The sequence below is a fragment of the Lepisosteus platostomus genome, chromosome 19 (assembly GCF_059453375.1).
Source record: "Lepisosteus platostomus isolate fLepPlt1 chromosome 19, fLepPlt1.hap1, whole genome shotgun sequence".
NCBI classification, from domain to species: domain Eukaryota; kingdom Metazoa; phylum Chordata; class Actinopteri; order Semionotiformes; family Lepisosteidae; genus Lepisosteus; species Lepisosteus platostomus.
The window spans coordinates 2,861,011-2,884,522 of record NC_142629.1 but is presented as its reverse complement, the minus strand read 5'-3'; the positions used below and the strand labels follow the sequence as shown (position 1 = coordinate 2,884,522).

Genomic DNA, 23,512 nt, shown 5'->3' with positions numbered 1-23,512 from the left:
CTTAGAGCACAAAGTGTTTTATTCTTGGATCCTTCTCTGTAGCTGTGTACATCTTAACAGCTCCTCAGTGTTGTTCATTGCAGCTTATGGTTCAAATGGTACATTGTTTGTAGATGACTGTATGTTTCGAAGGCAGTGTGCACAGTGACCGTGTTAGTTGCTCCACTCCTTCATATCAACGAAGAGCAGTTAGCGAAAGGCTGGCAGGTAAGGACTCGATGTTGGTTGGTGTTGCAGCCTCTAGGTGGCGCTGTAGCTGGGCGCAGCGAAGCTCAGCCTGGCCTTTACACAACGCTCTCTTTACGGAACAGGAGGCACTTGTTGTTGGCCGGCATGTCCACCTGAAAAAAAACAACAGGGGGGGAAAAGAAAGAAAGAGTGGTATTGTCCCCGTTCCCCTCCGTGCGCAAATCGTCCCGCTCGGTTTCCTCTAGCTGACCGCGCGTCTCGCTCACCACTTTCGCCAGGAACATGCCGTTCTGCTCGGCCAGCGCGGTCAGCAGGGAGGTGTCCCTCAGGCCCCAGTCCGGATTCCTGCCGGCCAACACGGCACAGAGCTGTCACTCGCAGGCGGGGCCCGGTGTCTGGTCGGGTCCGGGCGCTCGCGGGGCCGGCCCGGCGGGACTTACCTCATCTTCAAGCTGTGGTCGAAGTCCACGTTGCTCTGCGGGGTGATCAGGCCATTCACAGAGTAGGGCTGCAGGGAAGAGCGGACAGGACAGTTAACTGTGGCTGCACGTCCGTTCTTCTCAAATCAGGATTAACAGACCCTTGTCCACAACTTTTTTTTTTGCTTTTTCCTTCACTATAGTCAATCCAGAAAGCAGGGTGTTAAACTGTAATAGAGCTGCTGTAGGTGGTTCGGGGCTTAAGTCTTCACACCTGGGCCTTTTGCTCATACGGTGAGCAGGCGTGATGTCCGTGTGTAGCAGCAGAAGCAAGATGTTGAAAAGACGCAGAGTGTCGCGCAGAAATTCACAACCTGGAACGCGGGCTGTTTGCCCATCACCGCAACAGCAATTGGATTCTCATTCCAAAATAGTGTCCTGTCCGCACAAGTACTGTCGTCTGGCAGCGACCCAGAGAAATCACCGACACACACACGCGCACTCTCTCCAGAATCCTTACCCCATACGTCAGGAGTAATCCTTGAGGTTTCAGGAGCTTCCCTGACGCTTTAAACAAACCCTGCAGAGGAACAGGAAAGTGGGGGTACAGCTTAGCTTCCATGAAGGCGTTCATTCTGCAAACCTGGTTCTTTACCTCCAGGATCAAAGTGTCGAACTGTCAGTGCAGCGCTCACTCCAGAAATATCAGATCAATGGCTCTCACAGTCTTACCAGCAGTGATGTACTGATTTGTTAATTAAGCGGAAAAAGCCGGCGTGAGGTGTGTGTGTGTGTGTGTGTGTGTGTGTGTGTGTGTGTGTTTCACCTCAGTGCAGGCCAGGGGAGAGATGTGCATCATGTTGATGTTCACTATGAGGTGGAGGGACTCGGGCTGGATCCCACCCCAGCTCTCCCAGCTCTGGGATGCATCCAGGCGAATGGGAGGCTCGACATTTTCCAGTTTCAGCAGCTCCCTGTAGGCTGCTATACTGCGAGAGAGAAAACGGCACATCAGCTTATTCACCGGTAAGTCGGGCAGATGTAAATCTTTACTTTAGAACGTAGTTGGTATCAGTTAAATGAGCCAAGAATCTCATCCAGCTGTTTCTTGAAAGAAGACATCGTACTGGCTTCAACAGCATGGGTGAGTAGCTTGTTCCACACTCCCACAGCTCGCTGTGTAAAGTTGTCCTGTTCTTGCAGTTGACTAGAACAGTTGACAGTTGACCTAGTTTCCCCCCATGTGTCTCCTGCTTGTGCTGTACTGTTGATTCTGAACAGGTCTGCTGGGTTGATTCTGTCAGTGCCTTTTGACGATTCTGCACACTTGAATCACTTGTTTGAATTAATTTGGAATATTTTTATTCAAGATGGGGCAGCACATCGGTGCAGAGGCTGGCTTTACTGCCTCACAGTGCTGAGATCCTGGGTTCAATTCTGGATGGAGTTTGTGTGGGTTTCTCCCACAATCCAAAGACAAACTGGTAGGTTAACTGGCTTCTGGGAATATTGTTGTGAGTCTGTGTGTGCCCTGTGATGGACTGGTGTCCTGTCCAGGGTGTGTATCCTGCCTTGTGCCCGTTGCCTGCTAGGACAGCCTGCAGCTCTCCCCTGACCCTTAATTGGATGAAAGGGTTAGAAAACAGGTGGATGGCTAATTCAAGGTGGAATCCAGATGAATACGGAGATTCATGTTTGTTGCAGATCAGGCCAAGCTAAAACAATACAAAACAATTTGTGTTTTAAATACAATCACATTCTTTATTCGAGCTTTTGGAAAATATTAACAGCTTCAGTGCTGAATGTTATTCTTTACTGTTACGAGTCAGAGGTTATGCAGCACTTGCCATGTTAATGCACTGCTGCCTTTTTTTAAATCTTATTCTAGTTTTTAAAATGGTAACAAAACATAAAAATAACAAAACGAAATGTCAGCTACCGCAGATACACTAAACCAGTACAGGGCAAGGCTGGAGAGAGAAAGCGTGTTAAAAAAAAAGTAGAATAAATTAGCAGGCAGTTGAAAAGAGAATACAGGCTGGACAGGGTACTATTCCATCACGGGGGAGACACAGACTCACACCAGGGATAATTTTTCCAGAAGCCAATTAACCTACCAGTATGTCTTTGAACTGTTTGAGGAAACCGGAGCTAACGGCAGAAACCCACACGAGCACGGGTAGAACCTGCCAACTCCACACGGACAGCACCGCCAGGTTCAGATCTGAACCCAGTGCCCCAGCGCTGCGAGGCAGCAATGCTTGACCTCTGCGCCACCGTGAGCCCCAGGGCGCCAGCGGCTGCGCTCACCTGTCCAGCGATCTCTGGTCGATGTCTGACGGCTGCCAGGTGATATGGGGCAGAGCCTGGGCGAAGTGCACGACGTGCTGCCCGGAGCCCGAGGACACCTCCAGTGCCCGGAGCGCTCTGCTGGGGTCCACACAGCCCCGCAGCACACGGAGGATCGGCTCCTTGTTCCTGTCCGCCGCGGCGGCGCACAGCATCCTCGGATCGGCGGCCGCTGCTCGCCCAAGCTCCTTGGGGGACAGGGAAAGAGCAGCTGCGAATGCTGCTGTTGGTCAGTGCTGTGAAGCACTGCACCTAGGCTGAAAGCAGAAGACTGGAACTAGTTCAACTGCGGTAACTTACTGTGTGTCACTATAATGACACACACCGAAGGCCATCGAGACGTGCAGTTCCAGAGCAGTGCGTCATACCCCCGCAAGAGCGTCAAGCCGCGGTGGCTGCCGGGATTTGTAGTTTTTCGCGTAAGATTCAGGTAATCCCTAACGCTGCAAAACGAAATTGTTTTATAACAACAAAACAGTTTTAGAAAAGATGATTATGTTAGCAACTTACGTTTGCTATTAGATATTTGAAGATGTGAGTTGCTAGTTCACCATTTAATGATTTTGTAGTGATGTCTGTGTTTGAAGTCTATTTCCGAATTCAGTAATCAGTGGAGCTCCATTAAGCACACGTTCTTGCCTTTTCAACCACCAAATGCCGATTCAAATACTGTAATCTCTATCATAAATACTGTAATGTAAGCATTGTTTATCTCAGACTTGTTGGTAAGGCCTGCAAAACACTTTCCCAACAGCAAAATAGAGCTTGTCGAACACCAGATACATGGAAAATCCACATTCAGAAAAAAAAGTTTTATTTTTTCAACTCCATCAGTATCAAACCAAACAAGGCTCTCAACTTAGATCTTTATCTAAATACATCAATAAATAAGTGGGGAAACATTTTTTTTTTTGCTGTAGTTCAAATATAATCGGCAGGATGGTTCATATTTCCCTGCAGAACAATCTCACACGCACGTTGCGACCCCTAGTGTCTGAGGAGGTGGAGACAGGGGCGTCAGCAGACAGCGCAGTGGGCCGGGAGTGTCGCTCCAGCCAGCTGGAGAAGAGACCACGGGCGTCTCGGATTCGGAAAGTGCTTTTTGACAGAGGAGGTCCCACCCCAGCAACACGGCTGATCGCTATGTAAGTAAGTCTGTTAATCATTGATGCTACCACACACTAGCTAGACTTTTCTCTAAGTGCTGACAGGACAGTAAACACATTGTAGACTGGAATCAACCCAGGAAGCACAGCCCAGCTGTCCTTTAGGAGCAGAGACAGGGGGTTATTTCCCTCAGTACCCCTCCTCATCCTCCTCTTCCTCTGCCTGCCGCCGGGCAATCATGGCCTGTATCAGTGCACTGGAGAGGGCCGGCGCTGTGCCCTCTGCCCTGGGAGGCCGGTCGTCAGAGGCTGGTGGAGACAGGAGGCCCACAGCAGTGTTAAAGAAAGGATCACGCTGGAGTTTTAAGACCTTTGCAAAGAAATCTTCCTGTGGCGCTAGTATGGCAACAGTGAAACAAGCAGTCTGTGATTTCAGTTTTTTTTTTTTCCGTGGAGTATTTTCGCTTTTTTAACAGCCTCATGGAAGAGTACCCACCTGCATCATAATCTGGTTCAACCAGGTCAGGTCTGTCAAAGGTCTGAGAGAGAAAAGTCGGTTCATTTTGCTGCAAAAAAATAAAAAAGTAAGAAGGAGGAAAAGTTTTAAACTGTCTACAGGACAGTCAGATTACAGTTAAAAAATCAAATGAAAACACAGAATTACTTGTCCTTTTGTTGTTTATTATTCAACTGGGACACTATGTCCTGATTTGAAATGCTGATGAGGGGAATAGGGACCGGAGAGCCTAGGTAGGGTGGAGCCATGAAGAATCTGCACTCCAGGCAGCTCTGCTGGGCTGAGTCCCACCCTGTGATGGGCCTGGAGTCTCTGGTACAGATCCGGGCAGCAGCGTGTCTCTCGCTCCTGGTCCCGGGGCTAATCCTGGTGCTCTGCTTCTCCTGCTACCCCTGAGATCCAGGCTGGGGAGCACCACCCTGCCTCTGCTGCCTGACACCTGGCTCTGTGGAGTCTGCTCCCAGCACAGTACCCTGACTCTTTCTGGGTGTCCCTCGATCTGTCCCTGGCTGGGAACCCTGTCCCTGCTTGGCAGTCTTGGACCCTGCTGCAGTCTGTTCACTCTGGTGCTCCCTGGCTCTGTGATCTTCTGCTTCTGCACCTGCCCCTTGCCTGTTCCCACAGGCTCCCTCTCCTGGCTCTGCTCCCTGCCAGCCCAGGAGCCTCCTGCACCAGGCTCTTGCCTCTTGGCCCTGTCTGTGCCTCTGCCACGCTTCACCTGCAGGAGGAGAGTCATCTCTTTACCCCTCTCAGCTGACTGCCTCAAGTCTGAGGGGCAGGGACATCTATTCATTGACTTTCAATCTGAGTAAAAGCCACTATGCCTTACCAAACCTGTAGCTAGACTGTGCAGTATGTTGTCATCATTCAGCTAACGAAACCCCAGGTTCGTAGTGAACCAGTAAAAGACTCTTTTTCTGCACACAGACCTGCACTGCCCCTCTCTGTGGCTTGAGGACAGATGTCCTCCCCTGGGTCTGCAGGCCCTGCAGCTTCTTCAGCTTCTCCAGGAGGAATGTCTTGTCCTTTCCCTCCTGAGGAGCACAGAGGACAGAGGGAGTGCAGAGAGATGGGAGGAGGGGGATGTGTAGATATAGTGCATCAGTGGTGCAATAAGAAGAGAGTGGGACAAAGATGAAGAAACAATGAAATGTGTGTAATCAAATTTGAAATTTCCATTCATGTTCCACAGCTAGACCATGCCCAGACTCACATTAGCAATCTGCTCACGCAAGAGAAGAATGAGAATCTTGCGCCCCCGAACAATGTGCCAGTACAGGTATATCAGGACTCTGGAGAGGAGAGAGCATAGCAACAAGATCCCAGGTAAGCGTTCCTTCAATGTGTTTTTAAGTAATGTTGTAGGTGAGACAATAATTTCCTACATTTCTATACCACTCGATTAAACTTTTTCTAGAGATTACACCCACCAGACTATATCCTTACACATGTAATTTGCTAGGCTAATTAAACCACTCCCATCTACAGCTATAAATGAGGTTCTGCTGTCATCCTGAAATCGGTGTATTGCGGAGACACTGCTATTCCAAAATGTGACTTAAAGGGGAACTGCAGTCCCAATTCTTTCAGACGAGTTATTAAATCTTGGTAACAAAATAAATGCATTGACGTAATTTTTTTTTTCAAATTTTGAATGAAGCATGAAATCGTGAACTTTGTGAAAGTACTGTAAGTCGCCATGCTGTCCCAAACTGGCATTCTAGTCCCCACGAATTGTGACGTGAAACTGCCCGTTCTGCTCACTAGTCACTGTAGTGACTAATGCAATGTGAATATTTCTATTGGATTAAAAGAGATGTATTCACAAGCCTGCTTCTTTACAATGTAAAAGGGCCGCAACATCTTACTGGAGGTTTGGTCCCCTCGTTCTGAATTGCAGAACATGGCTCTACACATACCTGGAAATGTTGTCTATTTTGCGATGTAAATTGAGGTTTTACAAGTTACTGCGAACATTTTACTTTTATTGTGGTTTGAAATGCACTTATCGATGATGATTTTTTCTAACCCTGAAATATAAAAATATTAAACTCTCGCTCTTGCTTAAGTAAAGCGCTGGGTCCACTGGCTGAGCTCTAAACTCTTTCACCTGCCCTCCGTGACTCACAGCCCTGTCTCCAGATGGGTGGGAGTAAGAAAGCAGAGGTGCTCACAGGATGACGAGGCTGAGGAGGAGGAAGAAGAGCACGCTCTGAATGAGGTTGTTGTAAATCCACACTGCCCAGCGAGAGCCCGGGATCATGTCCACATTGCTCATCCACAGGGACACAGCCTCATACGGTGACTGCAATCCCCGGAAAGGGCCACAGAGCGCAGAGGGTTTCCTCCTGAGGTCAAGGAATGCAGTAGTCAGACAGCACACATGGCACAGGGGGAAGGGGGAAGGAGTGGACAGACAGGAGCTGTCCAGAGAACACAGCAGGCTGATACGAGCACAGAATCCATTCTTTTATTTAGCAGTTTACAATGAGGTTGCAAACAACCATAAATGCCAGCAGCCATATCGCCCTGCAACTCAGAACTGGCAGCCCACTGGAGCTCAGGAGGTGTGAGCCTGGTCAGTACCTGGATGGGAGACCTCCTGGGAAAAAGCTTGCTGGTGGAAGAGGTGTTCGTGGGGCCAGCAGGGGGCGCTCACCCCACGGTCTGTGTGGGTCCTAATGCCCCAGTACAGTGACGGGGACACTACACTGTAAAAAGGCGCCGTCCTTCGGATGAGACGTAAAACCGAGGTCCTAACTCTCTCCGGTCGTTAAAAATCCCAGGGCGTTTCTCGAAAAGAGTAGTGGTGTAATCCCGGCTTCCTGGCCAAATTTCCCATTGGCCTTTACCAATCATGGCCTCCTGATAATCCCCATCTATAAACTGGCTTCATTACTCTGCTCTCCTCCCCACTGAGAGCTGGTGTGTGGGGAGCGTTCTGGTGGACTATAGCTGCCGTCACATCATCCAGGTGGGGCTGCACACTGGTGGTGGTGCAGGTAAAGCACATTGAGTGGAATGTCTAGAAAAGCGCTATATAAGTGTAAGCATTATAGCGCTATTAATAATAATAATAATAATAATAATAATAATAAAAAAAGCAGTGATCTAATCTAGCTGAACAGAAAAAACAGAAGCGTCTGTATAAGAACGGCCCCGCGTCCTGTACCTCCACACGGTGACGGCCACCATGGACAGCACTCCGGCGAAGGAGGGGAAGAACAGCAGCAGGATGAAGATGGTCTGGATCTGCGCGGCCCTGCCCAGGCGCCGGGGCGGCTGGCAGTTCTGCATCAGGCTCACCTGGAGCACAGGACAAAAATCTTCACCAGTGGTGTGCGTCGGCTAACCATGTGCACAAACACTAGTGACACTAGTGGAAGACAGCACATGCACTTCAGCTGAAATTACTTCGTTTATTAGTCAAATGTTTTAAATAGATTTAGGCATTTAAAGAGAAAATCTATTTTAATCAATAAATGTACTTATTTGTGATGTATTTTTAATAAAGTGCAGCATCCGGAGCCTCAGCTGGCTGGAGCTTCAGCTACGGCTCACCTTCTTCAGGTAAAACATGAGGAAGAATTTAATGATTTGAATGACAGGCAGCAGTGGAGAGAAGTAGATCCCAATCCTACAAGGGGAGAAGAGAGAATGAGAACAATGCACTGTGTGGTTTTACAAAAGGGACTGTATGGTACCACATTCTCTAAGCCAGGAGAAAGATGAGCTTTTAAATGCCATTCCAATGCATGTGCCTGTTCAGTCTGCAGTGCATCAGCAAAACAGCCCTTCAAAGTAATCCAACTCTGGAGATGTAAGTTATCTGTACAGCCTTTCTGGCAGCCAGGCACAATCCCCAGAAATTCTCAACTAAGTAGTGAGAATTGAGAATTGTTTTCTCAATGAAAGTCTACAGCAGGTCATTTCTTCTAGGAAGCAAAGCAGCATGTCTTAATCTCTAACACATAACTAACTTTAATAAATTCCTGATACATAGCCATGCTCTTGTAGGTATTTCACTGAGGTTCCATGGGCTATATAACAGACAGCATCATTACCACCTTCTTGCTCATTTTGACAGACATTAGAAGCTAAGCATGCCTGCCTTATAGGAAAACCTAATTGTTCCTATAAGTGGTGCTGGGGGACCAGTAGTCTCCAAGCTTCCCTCTGATCTGGAATTTCTAAGGAAATGTCAATAGAGTGTCAGTACTGGGAGGTAGCACTCCCAGTGGGGTGGAGTCAGGGAGGAGACATTACCAGGCTAATGTCTGGGCGTAGATTAGGTCCAGAACATTCCGTGCAATGTCAAACTCTGGAACCCCAAGGCTCTTCACACATCGCACCCCAATAACCCTGAAGCGAGAGAGACAGAAGGAGCGCTCTCAGACAGGCCACTGCTGTCTGGCAGAGCTCATAGGTCTGCAGCAGTAAGGAGTACAAATGTTCAGTTTGACAAGCAAAGCACATGTGAAACACAAAGGTCATCCCAAAGGAGATCTCAGCTTGGGAGCATAGGTTAGGATGTCTGTTATAATCATTTATAAGTTAATATAACAACCAGAAAACACACGAGTGTTTTCCAGGTTTAGATAAACACCTAATCATACCTGTGTTGATCTAAGCTTGACTAAGAAAGAACATAATTGTCTGGGAATAAAGTTTGTCCTTTCCCCAGCAGTGAATTGACTCACCTGTGCAGGAACTCCCCGAAGAAGGAGCCTATTAGACAGAAGAAGAAGTCGATGACGACGAGTCGGTAGAGGTCCTGCCCTACAAAGGATTCCCAACACTGCAGGAACAGGTCAGCACAGGTCATTAGTTTCATACAAGCCGTTACGGAACACTAGGGAGACAATGTCTGGGTACTGTGCACTCTACTGAAATACACTGCATCAGGAACTGTTTGTGAGAACATTTGCTACTGCTAAATGTACGGATCCATAGAAGAGCCTCTTTATATTATGCAGTCACACAAGGTTCTATAGCTCTTTCCTATTTAGCAAAAACAACACACATCCGGGATCCTGCCTGGCCAAGCAGAGGTGAATAACTGGAAACGTTAATCAGTAAGCAGAACACTTGGCTGAGGATATGGTGAGCTAAAGAAAACTCTGTACAGATCCTATGTAAATGAAATGGCTATAAATGGCTAGCAGATAGTGTTGATGATCCAAACGAGCTCCACACAATGAGCTCTCTTCATCCACTAAAATGCAGCACCCTCCTTGTTGACAGTGGGAGCCATATGCACCAGTAGTTCTATTATACAGTAGTTCAGGTGTAGAAGCAAGAAATTGCTTTCAGACAGGAAATACCTACTATAACAAACAGTGTCATGGGGTCTTTAATGGCCTTGTAGTTTGGATCTAAATTCATTTAATGACTCATGGCACCTCCTACATAGCAGTATACCTGGTTACCATGATGGGGAATTGGTTTTGGAAAGACTGCCACTTACTGGTCCACAATTACTACTGGTCCACTGTAGTTACTTACTGGTCTACTTATTAAACAGTAACATGGATTTTCTTATTGTGCAACACACTGTTAAGACCACATTCAGAATATTGTGTGCATTTCCAGTCAACACGTTATAGAAGGAGAATTGGAGGCAATGTTCTATGCAAAAGGTTGTGGAAGACTGGAAACAAATTCAAAGGCTGTTTTTAAAAGTGTTATCCAGTCTTCTTTCAAGAAACAACTCCTAGTATCCAAAGGAGCAACAGCTCTTATAGCAGACCTCTATGTTACCTGAATTTTGGAATTGGTGACTTTTTCCAGCCAGTAGTAACAGAGCACACCAACAATGGACATCTTGAGAATGACATTCCTAAAACAGAGGAAAACAGGGGATTTCTCTTTTAAAGTATTCGTGACAGAGAGACTGACTGTTGTGAATCTGAAAGGTACATCAAGGAATCGAGGTACAAACTGTTCTCAACTTGTTATACCCACTCTCCTGGAAAAAAAAAATATTATGCACATCCGAAACGCCACAGCAATTGAAAGAGCTCCACTTCCATCAGGCAAACTGACAATTATCATAGTTAATCGGAGAAGAATTCAGTACCACCTGCACGAAATTAAATTATTTTGCTACTTAAGATCAGACTCAGCATTAATTCTCTGCTCAGTTTGTCCCAAGTCTTGACATCCTGCTCGGTGCGTGTTAGTCTAACCTCCTGGTTTCGTTTGTTTTGCTTTCTCTGACTTGCCCCTATTGTTGGTAACTTCCTCCGGTATCTTTGATCCCTGCCTGCTTTCGTACTTTGGACTCAGTCTTCAGACTTTTTTTTCCTTTCTGGTACCTCAGTGAAATGCTTGACCTGGCTTGTTACAGCGACGGCTTTGGACTCTGCTCATCTGATTGTTTGCCATGTTCTACCTGACCACTTCCTGCTATTAGATTCTCTCCACGGCACTAAATCGCCTCATTCGGCCTGGCGAGTGCAGCGTAGGTCTCCACAAATGATCAGAGAATGTTGAGATCTGCGAAAGAGCCTTGGAAAACCTGATTCTAGCAGAGAAAAAGAGCAAATGATGCAGGCAGCAGGACCGAGATGCACAGTGGGTGGAATGAGGAATATGTGCCCAGCCTTCATGGGAGGGACCAGCAGGAGGAGAGGAGAAAGGGATACGGTGTGGGTGGAAGGGTGAAGAGGGCAGCTCCCAGACCTCAGGATGAGGGTGTAGATCTGGTGGCGCTGGACCGTGAAGGGCTCTATCTTCCGGAGCACGGTGTAGAGGAGCGGAATGAGCAGGTTGATGAGTGACACCACGATGGGCAGCAGCAGGGTCGACGCCTCGTCTTGCAGGCTGCTGGAGGTCTGAGCGTTCTCAATCAGCTGCAAGACAGAGCACAGCATCAGTCAGGCCAGGTGTGGGTGGAGGGTAGCGGAAGCCGAGCTTCCTGGTATTTCGGGATAAACGGTAAAAAAGACACACGAGGACAATCTCTCTGGCGCGGATAATTAAGCAAATTTCTATTAAATATGAATAGACCGAGAGCTCTAGAGTTAGAGCTTTCATCATGCTTATACCATATGTTTATTTTGCTTTCTTGTGGTATGTTTTACTTCTTACCACACTTTTTCCTGCTCTTAACATGATTTCACTCTGCTGCATTATGCTTGATTCCATTTTGAAAGGTTACTGACAGGAAGAAAGCTGGTGGACACCGCAGCCTGGCAGGGTCGCTCACCTGGAGGTTGAAGAGGCACAGGAAGTAAACGGCAGCGCAGGAGCCCAGCGCCAGGCTTAAGGAGATGAGCCAGATGCCCAGGTGGATGCCAAAGTGAGACAGCTTCTCGGAGAGGGACGACACGGCCTGTTTCTGGGCGCTTTCAGACAGCGACTCCTGGGAGGCAAAGAAAGCAAAACTTAGATGATAAAGACAGTATAGGATAACTAATGAAATATGTTCCCTTCTGTTTCTCTTGTCTTGGAGGGAAATGTCAGTTAAATCGCTGCTGATCAGAGTAAGTCCTTTCTTTTTATTCTAAGTCCTCTGGTTTATTGGAGCATGTTGGGGTCACTGTTATTTGATGCGGCTGAAAAAAGCCAGACTTGAATTCAGATTGCAGAAGCAATGTCATTTGCATGTCTCAGTTGTCAAGACTGCTTATCGACAGGTGATGTTTCACCTGTACCACAACATTTGAGAAAAGGTGACGGTGTTCTCTGAAGAGCTGGTTGAATCCTGGGAAGGGTGGCCGATCTGATGTGTCACCTTGAGCTGAATCTGCAGGTTCCTCTGCCGCAGCTGCACAGCCTTCTCGTTGACGACGCTGAAGTCCCAGCTGCACAGCAGGCGCCAGGCACGGCCCGACAGCTCTCCTCCCAGCATGAAGTTCTCCCGGAAGGACCGCGCCGCGCTGCCGGAGGACAGAGATGAAGGATGGAGGGGTAAGCAGGTGGCACCCCTCTGTGGTATTGCTGTAAGAATCTAGAAGAATCTGTCTGACAGGGGCAGTTCATTTTCAGATCTTCTAGCCCATTAACACGTAGGTCTTTGATACACCCAGTAAGTCTGGTATTTACAGAGCTGGGCTTGTCTACAGTCTGCAAAGGAGTTGCTCCTGTTGTCGAACTCCTTTAAATGATCCCCGTCTTCTTCATTTGGGTTTTATAAAACTTATAATTTGTTTAGAACATTACGAATTTCTATTTTCTGAATTGACAACCGTTATCAAAACCGTAAGCATTCCCAGAATTGTTTTCCATAGAGTTCCAACACATGGACTGACCTGTAGACAAGGCAGAGGCCACACAGCACCAGGTAGGTGCCCATGGTGAAGAAGTATGCCAACTGCATGTCGTACTGTGGCAGGGTGCTATTCTGGCTGCTGCTGGCGCTGCTTCCCGACACTGAGCCATTACTGTAGTAACCATAATACAGCACGGTGTAGCTGAAATAACCCTGAGGAAAGACATCTCATCTTGAATAGGAAGGACAGGGATCTTGAACCACATGGAAAAGGAGATTGAATGGTTTTATTTTTCAAACATGCAAGTCAAACTATTTCAAAAGAGCTGCTACGTTCCTCATTCTTTCATTTATGCTGAACTGTCAGGGACTGTTGTAGGGGGGTGGCGGTAGATCCAAAATGTGGATATAAATTAATTTTGGGCTTTGGCCCCTCTTTATAATCAATTCCAGGCTGAAATTCAAAATAAAAATGCCTGAAGATGCTGTATCTGTAAACATCCCAGCAGCCCTTAAATGAGCTCTGCGTTGTGTGTCGAGTCAGACGATTTCGGGGTACACAGCAGATCAGAGACGCGGCACTCACAGACCCGGTGAGGATCTCCAGCCCCCGGAACGACACGTTGGGACCTCCTGGCGGCTCCAACAGCTGGGGCACGGTGATGAAGCCGAAGTTGATGAGGAAGGAGAAGACATTGAACATGAGCAGCCACTTGAGGAAGGTGAAGAAGGAGAGCACGCTGGAGCCGAACCTGCCCCCGATCTCCTTGAGGGTGCCGCTCCACAGCTCCAGAGCCTGCTGCACAGAGGACAGGTGTCCCCCAAGCCTGCGGAAGAACTGCAAGGGAGAGAGGGGCAGAGGAGGGACTGTTAGTGGTACAGCTTGTGGGCTAGAAGCTGGTGAGCCCTGCAAACGTTTTACAGAGAAAAGCCTTCCTGGAGACTTGGGACCGGAATGGAAAGAGTGAGGAAATAAAACAGAGTGACAGAGTCCTACTGGAGATGACTCTTGGTGAATCACACAAGGCCGAGAGGTATGACACGCTGTATCTAGGTCTAGTAAATGTTCATCTCCTGAAGGAACGAGCAGTCCTGCATGTGGCAGAGCAGGGCCTCACCAAGGAGACGCTCTCGGTGCAGTCCGTACAGCAGGTCAGCTGCAGCCGTCTCTTGGATGTGACGAGCAGGAGCACTTGCTTCCTAGGAAGAGCAGCGTGAACATGAGTCAGGGGGTGCTGGGACTGTGCCGTGCCTGCTGCCTGTGACTGTAGCTGCGCTCCTCAGCCACATGATCCAAACGGAACAACAGCAGATGATTAAGCATTCTGTTTACAATTCCTCTGTTACTATGGTGGGATTTTAATTTATAGCGTCTTACAAATGATTTAAGGTTTTTATTATAACATTAATTACATTGATCATTTAAATATGAAGGTTTAAATGTTGCTCTAAGTAGAAGACACATATATACATTGCACTATTTAAACACCATCACTAAATAAATGGCAGATCTAATTAGATTTGACTACAAAACACTGGCCAATGTAATAATGCATTAATATTCATTTCCAGTGTGCTCTAGTTCTGTGGTTATAACTCTAATATTTGTATGTGACACATTAACTACAGCTTGATTAGAGACCTCAAGTAATTGTTTCTGCCATTTAATCATTATGTCCAAGATTTGTGGTAATGTGAATGAATACTAAACCTAGCACACTGCGTAACAGGTCATCAGCTAGTGAGAACAGTGCTGCCATTGGTGACTGAAGAGATACATTTTATAAATAAAAATGTGTTTTCTGCTATTTTTAGTTTTCAGCATCATATCCTTGAAGCTAAACAAACTTTTCTACAATGCATCTTTTATTGAGGCACATTCTGCAGAGGTTTAGACTGCATTGTATTTACAAATACACACTCCTGGGTATGGTGATGGGACTTTATTGTTCTTTATCTGTGATAACAGGTATTGATGCAGACAATTTCTGTCTTTATTTTGCATTTATATATAGCCTTCCAGCATTTATTATGAAAAAGAAGCAACAGTGGTGAGCATTTAATGGCTTTAATAAGTAACTAAACATAGTAATAAATACAAAGTAATACATAAGTGATCGCACTTTGGCCCATAGTTTGTTAACATGACCCACCTGACGTGGCTCTTGTCCTGGAGGCTCATGGGAAGCTGGCGGATAGCTCGGACTCTGTCTCTGATGGACTTGGCTGCCAGTTCAGTCACCAGGTCTTGCTCCTCTATGGAAAGGGGACTAGTGGGCTTCAGGACAATGTTAGCCCTCTGGGCTACTCCAGCTAAGGATTCCTATATGCATGTACTGGACTCATGCAGCTTACCATGGCAATGCTGAGTCATACTGACAATAATTCCTGCTTTCACTATTGCATTGCTTTTCACCTGTCTCTGTTCTGAAAGTTACTGCGGCTGTGTGCTTCGGATGCAGAGCTTACCCCAGAAAAACAATGTTCTTCACTGTACACTTGCTTTTGATTACTCAAGAGAAATAGCTAGTAGGTGCTGGCATTTATGAAACACAAAGCATTCCTTTACTAGTACAGTGTACACTCAATTTGCATTCAATAAAACATCGGATATAAGGAGCATATATTTTTGGGACACAATATCAGTTGTGACGTGATATGAATGATGATATCTTTTATTTTTCATGTACCCAAAACCTGGAGGCACCAACACCTTCTAAATGGACAGCTTAAGGACAGGAGACTATTCTAATCACTCACTTTAGATCTTCGCAGCGTAACAGGCCTGTTTCCCTGTACTGCACTGGGACACTCCCCACAGGAACTGCAGAGTCTCCTGAAACTCGGCTTCAGCTTGGCGGGCTCAGGGCAGTACAGCAGGACGTACCTCTCTCAATTTCCTCCCGGAAGTCCTCTGCAGTAAGCCCCAGTCTGCCCAGAGCTGTGGCACTCAGGGTGCCAGCAGGGAACAGGCTCCTTCTCCGGGATGCTCTCCGCCGCAGGGCACCGCCCTCTACAAGGCAGGGAGTATACATTTCTGAACATATTCCGCATATACATGCAATATTGCTTTTCTAGGAAATGTAAATGTAAAAAGGCAGTTTTAACATTTAATATAGTAAATACATGAATCCATTACCTTTTATTCACAATACATTCATCACTGACTTACTAAGACTTATTTTTGAGAGCTACAGGGTTTAAATATTTGATCTTTGCACATTAGGAATGTCTGACTCATAATATTATTTACTGTTATTAAGTAAACACAAATGGAAGTGCTATCACAGTACATTTTGAAGTGATTATCACTATGCCAATTGAAAATAAGTGCACAGAGCTTAATCACTTTAGTGGAAATCAGGTGGACAATGACACTGACGTACCCTATGTCTGTAATCCCGTCAGTAATTCTATCCTCCTAAATTAACTGCACAACCGGGAAGGTATGTTGTGTTTCCTGCTGTTACTGTTTGCTCATCTGGGTGAAAGCTGATTCCATGGCAGCACAACACACATTTAAAATGACAGACTAGCTTGGGCTGACAGGGTATGTTAAAATGACACATGTTGAACCATGCTATTTCAAGACAGGGGGATAATGTTGGAGAAACACTTAATAAAATCATATCTCACTGATAAATAAACACCCCCATATTTGATTATACTATACTACATTATACTAATGAATGACTTTATTGTATTTGTTTTGCAAGAGGGTGAGACCCTGTGGTTTAGCCCAGTTACAGTTAATCATTAATGAGGGGAAAGCAGAATGTTTGTTTTGGGAAGGCCACATTTTGGACATGTATCCAGGTCATTGAAGTTCTAAGATTTATCACGTCGTCTGCCTCTGTAAGTTCAAAGACACCCTTTAAAATGACCTGGCTTCTTTTCACACCTGCTCCAACAGTCTCCTGTGCAGTGTTGTGCACCTGTGGTAACTAAACCCACTCTTGAGTTCTGTTCATGTTAAAAACGGATATTATTGATAGACCAGCACCGCAAAGGGTCTCGATCCCCACCTCTCCGTGAATAATCAGGCTGGTCTTGGTAATCAACGTGGTGTCTGCCTTGATACCAGTCCTGTGGGCCTGAGTTATACTCTATCACAGAGTCCCTTTCGAACCCTCGGTTGGCTGAGGAAAGAGAGGCACAGACATGTGGATCAGCAGATCTGCATGTGAAAGAGATAAATGGCTATAACCTTAACACCAGCAATGAAGAACACCAGAGTATCTCATCCATTAATCTTCTTGCAGAACTCAGTGACGTATAGCTATACATTATAGCTACACTCTTTCATGGCTACAGGCTTGTGTGAGTGCCCTGTACAGTAGAAGAACTGGTGTTATGGTAAGACCCTGAAACCCCAGAGGATCACATCTCGCTTCACTCAAGATGAATAAACAGGGTTTTATAATGCCCTGCTTACTTACACAGAAATTAAACGTACTCCTGTGAACTGAAGCAATTTAGATTGTAGTTTAAATTGCTACTAATCCGCCCAGTCTTAATAGTACTGTCAGACAGCTGTATTTTTAATTTGAGCTTTGCCTTTCGTATGTCCAGAGGCACAGATGTCTTTGTTAATTATTCTCTTGGGGGTAGCTCTTTGAAAGCCAACTGCCATTTTCTGCAGCAGTCCACCTTTCTCTTAATTATTAGAACAGGAAAGAGACAGTCTAGACTGTCTCATGGCCAGCTGTTGTGTAAGGGAGCTACAGGAATATAGGGTGACCTGGGGAATAAATCTATGGCCAAATGACATAATACATATGTGCATTATGCATGTGGAATAATGCAACAGTATGAAAAGAAACTGTACTTTAAGTTATAATAAGATCACTGTCTTAACTTTCTGTATGTTAGTACAGAACTTGCAGTATTAGGAAGAAAACACAAAGGATTTCATGAGGATGATTTAAGACGAGTGCAGGTTGGTTCTCTGCAGTCTGCGTTTCCTACAGTTCATCCTAACACCTCTCTACAACTAGTCTCACTCACTCTGTCCTCGGTGTTCCAGGGGAGGGCGAGTCTGGGGTGGCAGGGGTCTCATGGGCAGGGTGTCATAGCCCCCCTCCTCACCGTAGGGTGGCAGCATCCCAGTGCTGCTCCAGCCACCGGCGCCCCTGTCCCGCTGCCCTCCCGGGCCACTGCTGTCATACGGGTTCAGGGGCTGAGCCGTCCTGGAGGAGCTGCAGAGACAGGAAGAGGAACTGCCTCCTTATGCAGTCCTGGGGGTAGCCCCACTGAGGTTCTGGGGTGTGCAGTGCAGTGCACTGGGACTCAGGTGACTGGAGAAGAGTGGCCAAGTGCGAGGGGAGCAATTTCAGTCAATGAAGGCTACAGGATCTCCCTTTTCTTCATTACACTGTATGCCTTATTAACTTATTTGAACAAGCTCTTTCGATGATTGGTCAAAGGTCTCCAGGCCTGGAGCACTAGCTGGTTGTAAGAGATCAACAAACCCCAAAGGGATCAGGGGATCAGCTCTGGTTATCCAAATGCCTTGTGAATGAAGAAAGTTCTTGTCTGCCCTAAACAAGTACCTTTCTGAGGGTCTTCAAATGTAATTGTTAAAATCCTTCCAAAATTAATCGTTAAAAATGGAAGGGCAAACCATGACATCGTTTATCCAGTCCTTCACAGGAAATTGACTGTAAATTCCCTTTTTCTTCCTCTTTCTTTATTTGCATATAAACAGGATCTGGGGTGGAAAAAAGTTTAGATCCTGGTAGTGGCAGTAAACTACCGGATATGATCTGTTCGGGAATCATGTGACAAATTTCTGTAACCTTCTGTAATATCTCATAATCTAAAATGTTTCAATTTCAATTTTATTTCTATAGGGAGGCACACAGGGGTTGAAATGTGTTTTACAAGGGAGACCCAACCAAGGAAGGTAAGAGCGTAATAATATTTTTAAAAACGTAGTCAGTGAAAATAAAAAACACAGCAATAACTAGGGGGTATGAATGTTTCTTCTGATGAGAACCAGAGATTCTGTCCTCCTAAATGCCACACAGACCCACCTCCTGTCCATCTCCAGGGTCTCAGACTGGTGGTACGCAGGGTTCAGGACACCACCCTGGCTGTAGTAGGACATGGCTGAGTCTTCCTCCCTCGCTGTCTCCAGTCTTTTCCTCCCTCAGTATGTCATCTTCTTTCCAGGACCCAAGGGCCTGGAATAAGGCTGCACCGGGCGATCACACACCAGCCAATCACAGGGGTCTCAGCACTGACCCCTGCAGGCCCGTCCAATTCCTGCAGCAGGCCCTGGACATTGCAGAAAGAGAACTCTGAAACACACAGCTCGGGACGAGCACTTTCTGTTGTCTCAGAGATTTCACACTTCTGATAATTCTGCTTAAATTCTCATGTTCATAATCCTAGACATGAACAAAGAGAATTGAAATACACGCTTCTAGAAAAAAAAAACATACTCATACCTGGGAGCACATCCCTGTCTGAATTCAGACGGTAACCCTATTCCCCTCACACGTATTCATTACAAATGAATGAGGAGATCCAATTTCAGAATAGCTTCAATGTCAGCAGCCCTGCAGCGAATAAGACAGTGCCAGCCTGTTGGCAGAAAAGGTCTCTTTATGGAGAAGCAATCTATTTCTGTGTTCACTGCAATGTGTGTCTGTGAGTTTTGAACTTGTCTTGGGTTTAATCAAGCCCCACAGCTTACTGTCCCCTGTATCGATCAAGGAAGTTCGTTACTTCCTGGCACAGAGAGATAAGGAGAAAATTGCAGACAGGACTGTAAAAGTTAGAGGGGAAAAGCGGACAGCAGTGAGAGAAGATCTAAATCTAGATATGAAAGCTGCATAGTGCTTAGCCACCTTAATTAGCAGTTAAAACTCATAAATTAGTGAAGACATTAGACATTACACCCTTGGATTCAGTTACCTAGTGGACTTCGTGTTGGATCAGTTAAAATATGGTTTTAATAAGCAAACAAAGCAAAAATGAATAACATACAATGGCAAACATTTAAATGCCTCAAAATAATGTAAATAGAATTAATTTCTTACAAAAGGCTTGTGGAAAGAAGCAGAGTTCAGTTCTGTGCTGAAAAGCAGGAAGAAAGAACAATGTTTTTGGCTATGGAGCCTCTTAAGGGGTGTCCTGTTGACACAGCTCCCGACTCAAAGCCACAGCACCTGAAGTTTGAGATAAACACTACTCTAAAAAGCCTAATGTACTTATTCATTTCCCTCGCCCCTGCCTATCACTAGGACCACAAGCGCAGACCGACATTAAACAAACAGTTCTGCACAAAAACTTGCCCCCCTCTTCCCTATACTCTTTGTGAGGGCTAACATTTGGGACAGACCGATATTGCCTTGACCACAGCACACAGCACATCATGAAATGAATGTTATACTTGTGTGTACAGCTAACAAGCTGCTTTCTTAATTTTTTGCTATTTTGTGTCTGAACAATTACCGAGTTCCACCTTATTGCCTCAGATTTGGCCAACAGGAATAAGAAACACAGCTTTTCACTGTTGGATTAAAGATCCAAGAATTACAGCAGATTCCAAAGTCTGATGACTCAATATGAGAGTTTGATAGTGGAGTTGTACAGTGCTAAAAGATACTGTATCTTACTCCACATAAAGCTATATTCCATTAAATACTTGTACACTGACTGCATTCTTAAGCAAATTTGCTTGTCTTTTACATTGCAATTCCTTGGTGTCTAGGTAAACATGATAAAATTAGGCTAGTTATCGTGAGTAAATTACATGGTTACTTTTTCAAATTTCCAACACTTAACCGCTGTTCCAGGAAGTATTCACGACATAACAGTCAGAATTTGTAGGATTAGGTTGCAAATTTCTCACGCTCTTCTAAATACTTTAAAGAATAGAAAGAGGAATTCTGGAATTAAAATAGATCCAAATGCTGGTGAAGTATACAGATTGTAATCTCAATTCATTACATTTGAAACTCTTATTTGGAATGGAATAAATACATCCAAATAAAACTTTCTGAAACTGACCTCTGTGGTCATAACACTGATTCATGAACAAATGAGTAATACAATACCTTAATCACAGACTTTAAACAAATACAGAGCAGTATCTCTTTAATCAGCTAGTGTTACTTCAACACGTTTATCTTGAGACATGATATAATTCATAAATTATCTTTAATTCACAAGTTATCAAATTTTGCTTTCATAATAAAAACAGTATTAACAGTGTTGTTACAGTTAATGTACTGACAACATTGTTTTCCTCTGCTGCTATTTAACATAGAAATGTACTCCTTTTATATCATGACTGTGGATCAGTCTTAAACAGTATGTTTTCTATTTTGGACAGTAATCCAATTAATGATTTATTTAGTTTTTTTATCTGAAATATTTATGAATACATTCAGAATGTGTTGATCATTAGAAAACCAAATTTAGAATACACTTACAAAAATCGTTTTTATTGATTTTATAATTATATATTGTGTTTCCTAACATTTCCACTTCAGATAACAGTACATCTCGTAAGAACAGGTGCACCTGTCACTTCAATGTGAATGTGTTGCTCCGGCTATCACGGAATGAATTGTTGCAAATCCAGTTAAACCGTAAACAGATGTAATCTAATTAAATTAATCTGAGCTTTAGTGAGAACTAGTTATGAATGGGCGTCAAGATTCTGCAAAAATATAAACTCCTGTACCCAATGCTGGCCAGAGTTGTCAAATATACACGACTATATGGACCGTTTCTTAAAACTTAAAACATACTTGTACTGTACGTTCATTCGACAAACTAAAATATGGGCTGAAAAATACAAACTCTTTAACGTTTCTTGCCAAACAGAATTGAGCTATTTCTAAAATGCACTTTCTTGCTTTCGTTTCTTTGCTACAGTCTTAAAACGTTTCATTTCAAACTTAATCCACCGTCTATTAATATCCGTGTTGTGTCTTGAAAAGGAAAATCTGATCTATCCGGGATTATATTGTAAAGACGTCAGAGTGGCGATTTTAGAAACCACCAAGGAGCGGTTAACAGAAATATTAAGTTTACAATCCTTCATTCTAACTCGATCCCAAGACCGGCTCAAACCTACAGCATATACAGTAAGTGCAGCCATTTATACAGTATAAACCTGTTGATATGTTTTGGTTACTGATCCGAAAGCAACATTGCGTGTCAAGAAGAGCTGATATTCCCGTGTGGGATCTTTCTACGGGCGTCCCTGAAACAAACAAACACCTGAGCTCATACTTTATCGCAATTTAAATACCAGTGTGTTGTACTGGTCCACTCCAGCTACTTGTATTGGGAGTGCTGAATATGACTTACCTCTATCTGTCTTTCTCGATCCGGTGGATCATTCACATTCCCCTACAGACGCGGGACGTGGGATTCGCAAATATCCTTCTTCTGTGAGGGTCAATTAGAGGGAAAGGTCTTTGACACTGTCAACGCGGTTCAAAACAAACAAAACCGATCAATTATATATAAATAAAAAAACACTTGCTTATTTCCAGCGTTAGGATTCACCTATCTTCAAGCGCCACCCGCGGAGTGTGGCTGAGCTTCGGGACTCTGTCCAAAGGACACCAGCTTTTTCGTTAATCACCGATGATAAAAGCGAGTGATCCACCTCCCGGAACTTTCTCTTCCAGAGGGGGGAAAAAAAAGTGAATTTCTAAACAAGCAAAGGTGAACTACCGAGCAGACCTCCAATTCCAGTACCCGTTACTTCCTGGAGAGTTTACAGATCTGAAAAGGGTTTTTATTTTTAAGCAATGAAATAGCGCACGTACAGTAAAAAGAAAACTGCAAGATGTCAACAACTAAGAAGAATCTTGAAGTGGATTGCGTAATATTAAAACCCACCCTGTTTCTCTCGCCGCGATATATGAAATAATGGATACTTCTTACAGAAATGTAATGTTACCAGATAGCCACTGTAATGAATGACTTCAGTGTATTTAAAACAAAACTTCACCGCTGCACAGGGAAGTAATATCAGCACCGCTGTCTTTAATTTCTAGGACTAGGTTACAAACTCTCCAAGATCTTCTGAACATTTTAAGTATCAGAAATAGGGCTGTTGTAATCTGTAATTCTGGATTTAATCCCTGCCAGAATGAACTAATCTCGATACATTGCATTTGAAATTCATATTTGGTATTGAATAAATGCATGGTAAGAGGCACGGTGTGTTACAGGGAGCACAGGGGTATTTGCATAACGTTATTAAGCAGTAAAAGCGGGTTTTGTGTTCTAGCGAACACTGTTGTGCTGTAAAAACTTTACCAGGGGCACAAAAGCTTCCTAGAAATTGCCCTAGAAATTTCTATAAAATATATTTTATAGAAAGATAGAAAAAAGAAATGATCTAATCTGTTTTTTAGACTTTCTTCCACAGTTTATATTAATATGATACCACCGGATTTTCCTCGCTGGAGAGGTTCTGTGGCTCTCTCAGATTCTTGCAATTAAAAAAAAAAATTAATATCTTACATTTCTATCGCCTGAATGAACCAAATGACTTTTCACCGTTATGGCAAGTTCTTGATTTTTAACTGAAGTTCACTTCCAAAGGTTGGAAACTGAACACATTCTGAAGCATAAAAGCGCTCGGGACGGCCGTTAATAACGGACATTTTAACGGCTCCCCCCTCGACCGTTACACACAGGCCGGAAACCGTTTAATTTGACTAACAACTGTGTATTAATC

The 23,512-nt window shown here is 44.7% G+C and overlaps 2 protein-coding genes and 2 long non-coding RNA genes across 8 annotated transcripts; 2 read left to right on the top strand and 2 right to left on the bottom strand.

Annotated features, from left to right (window-relative positions):
- Nucleotide 1: 1 nt before the first annotated feature.
- On the bottom strand, nt 2-3,350 carry mettl26 (methyltransferase like 26). 2 transcript variants are annotated; one of them, XM_088612238.1, is made up of 6 exons: nt 2,919-3,349; nt 1,435-1,597; nt 1,129-1,188; nt 630-697; nt 456-534; nt 2-341 (listed from the first exon to the last, which is right to left on the bottom strand). In XM_088612238.1, the coding sequence occupies exons 1-6, from the start codon at nt 3,110-3,112 to the stop codon at nt 285-287; spliced, it is 621 nt and encodes a 206-aa protein (XP_088468364.1). In that variant the 5' UTR covers nt 3,113-3,349; the 3' UTR covers nt 2-284. The 2 variants fall into 2 exon arrangements, with proteins under 2 accessions (XP_088468364.1, XP_088468366.1); XM_088612240.1 differs by lacking the exon at nt 1,129-1,188 and having other exon boundaries at nt 2,919-3,350.
- A 404-nt stretch (nt 3,351-3,754) lies between these two features.
- On the bottom strand, nt 3,755-23,436 carry tmc5 (transmembrane channel like 5). Of its 4 annotated transcripts, none has more exons than XM_088612212.1 (23): nt 23,296-23,436; nt 22,126-22,444; nt 18,831-19,074; nt 17,803-17,993; nt 16,821-16,934; nt 15,683-15,808; nt 14,949-15,051; nt 13,914-13,995; nt 13,382-13,633; nt 12,836-13,008; nt 12,319-12,463; nt 11,791-11,946; nt 11,265-11,434; nt 10,341-10,419; nt 9,281-9,378; nt 8,847-8,942; nt 8,142-8,217; nt 7,753-7,886; nt 6,755-6,928; nt 5,794-5,872; nt 5,510-5,614; nt 4,560-4,629; nt 3,755-4,372 (listed from the first exon to the last, which is right to left on the bottom strand). In XM_088612212.1, exons 3-23 carry the CDS (start codon nt 18,902-18,904, stop codon nt 4,254-4,256), a joined length of 2,616 nt encoding a protein of 871 aa, XP_088468338.1. In that variant the 5' UTR covers nt 18,905-19,074; nt 22,126-22,444; nt 23,296-23,436; the 3' UTR covers nt 3,755-4,253. The 4 variants fall into 4 exon arrangements, with proteins under 4 accessions (XP_088468338.1, XP_088468335.1, XP_088468334.1 ...); XM_088612209.1 differs by lacking the exons at nt 3,755-4,372; nt 4,560-4,629 and adding an exon at nt 4,724-5,298 and having other exon boundaries at nt 22,126-22,206; nt 22,304-22,444; XM_088612208.1 differs by lacking the exons at nt 3,755-4,372; nt 4,560-4,629 and adding an exon at nt 4,724-5,298.
- Nucleotides 3,962-6,849, top strand: LOC148644890 (uncharacterized). Its single transcript, XR_015928243.1, has 3 exons — nt 3,962-4,102; nt 5,773-5,906; nt 6,711-6,849. It is a non-coding gene; the product is annotated as an uncharacterized LOC148644890 (long non-coding RNA).
- LOC148644889 (uncharacterized) lies at nt 9,253-14,603 on the top strand. The gene is made up of 3 exons (XR_015928244.1): nt 9,253-9,390; nt 11,738-12,494; nt 12,815-14,603. It is a non-coding gene; the product is annotated as an uncharacterized LOC148644889 (long non-coding RNA).
- Nucleotides 23,437-23,512: the final 76 nt, after the last annotated feature.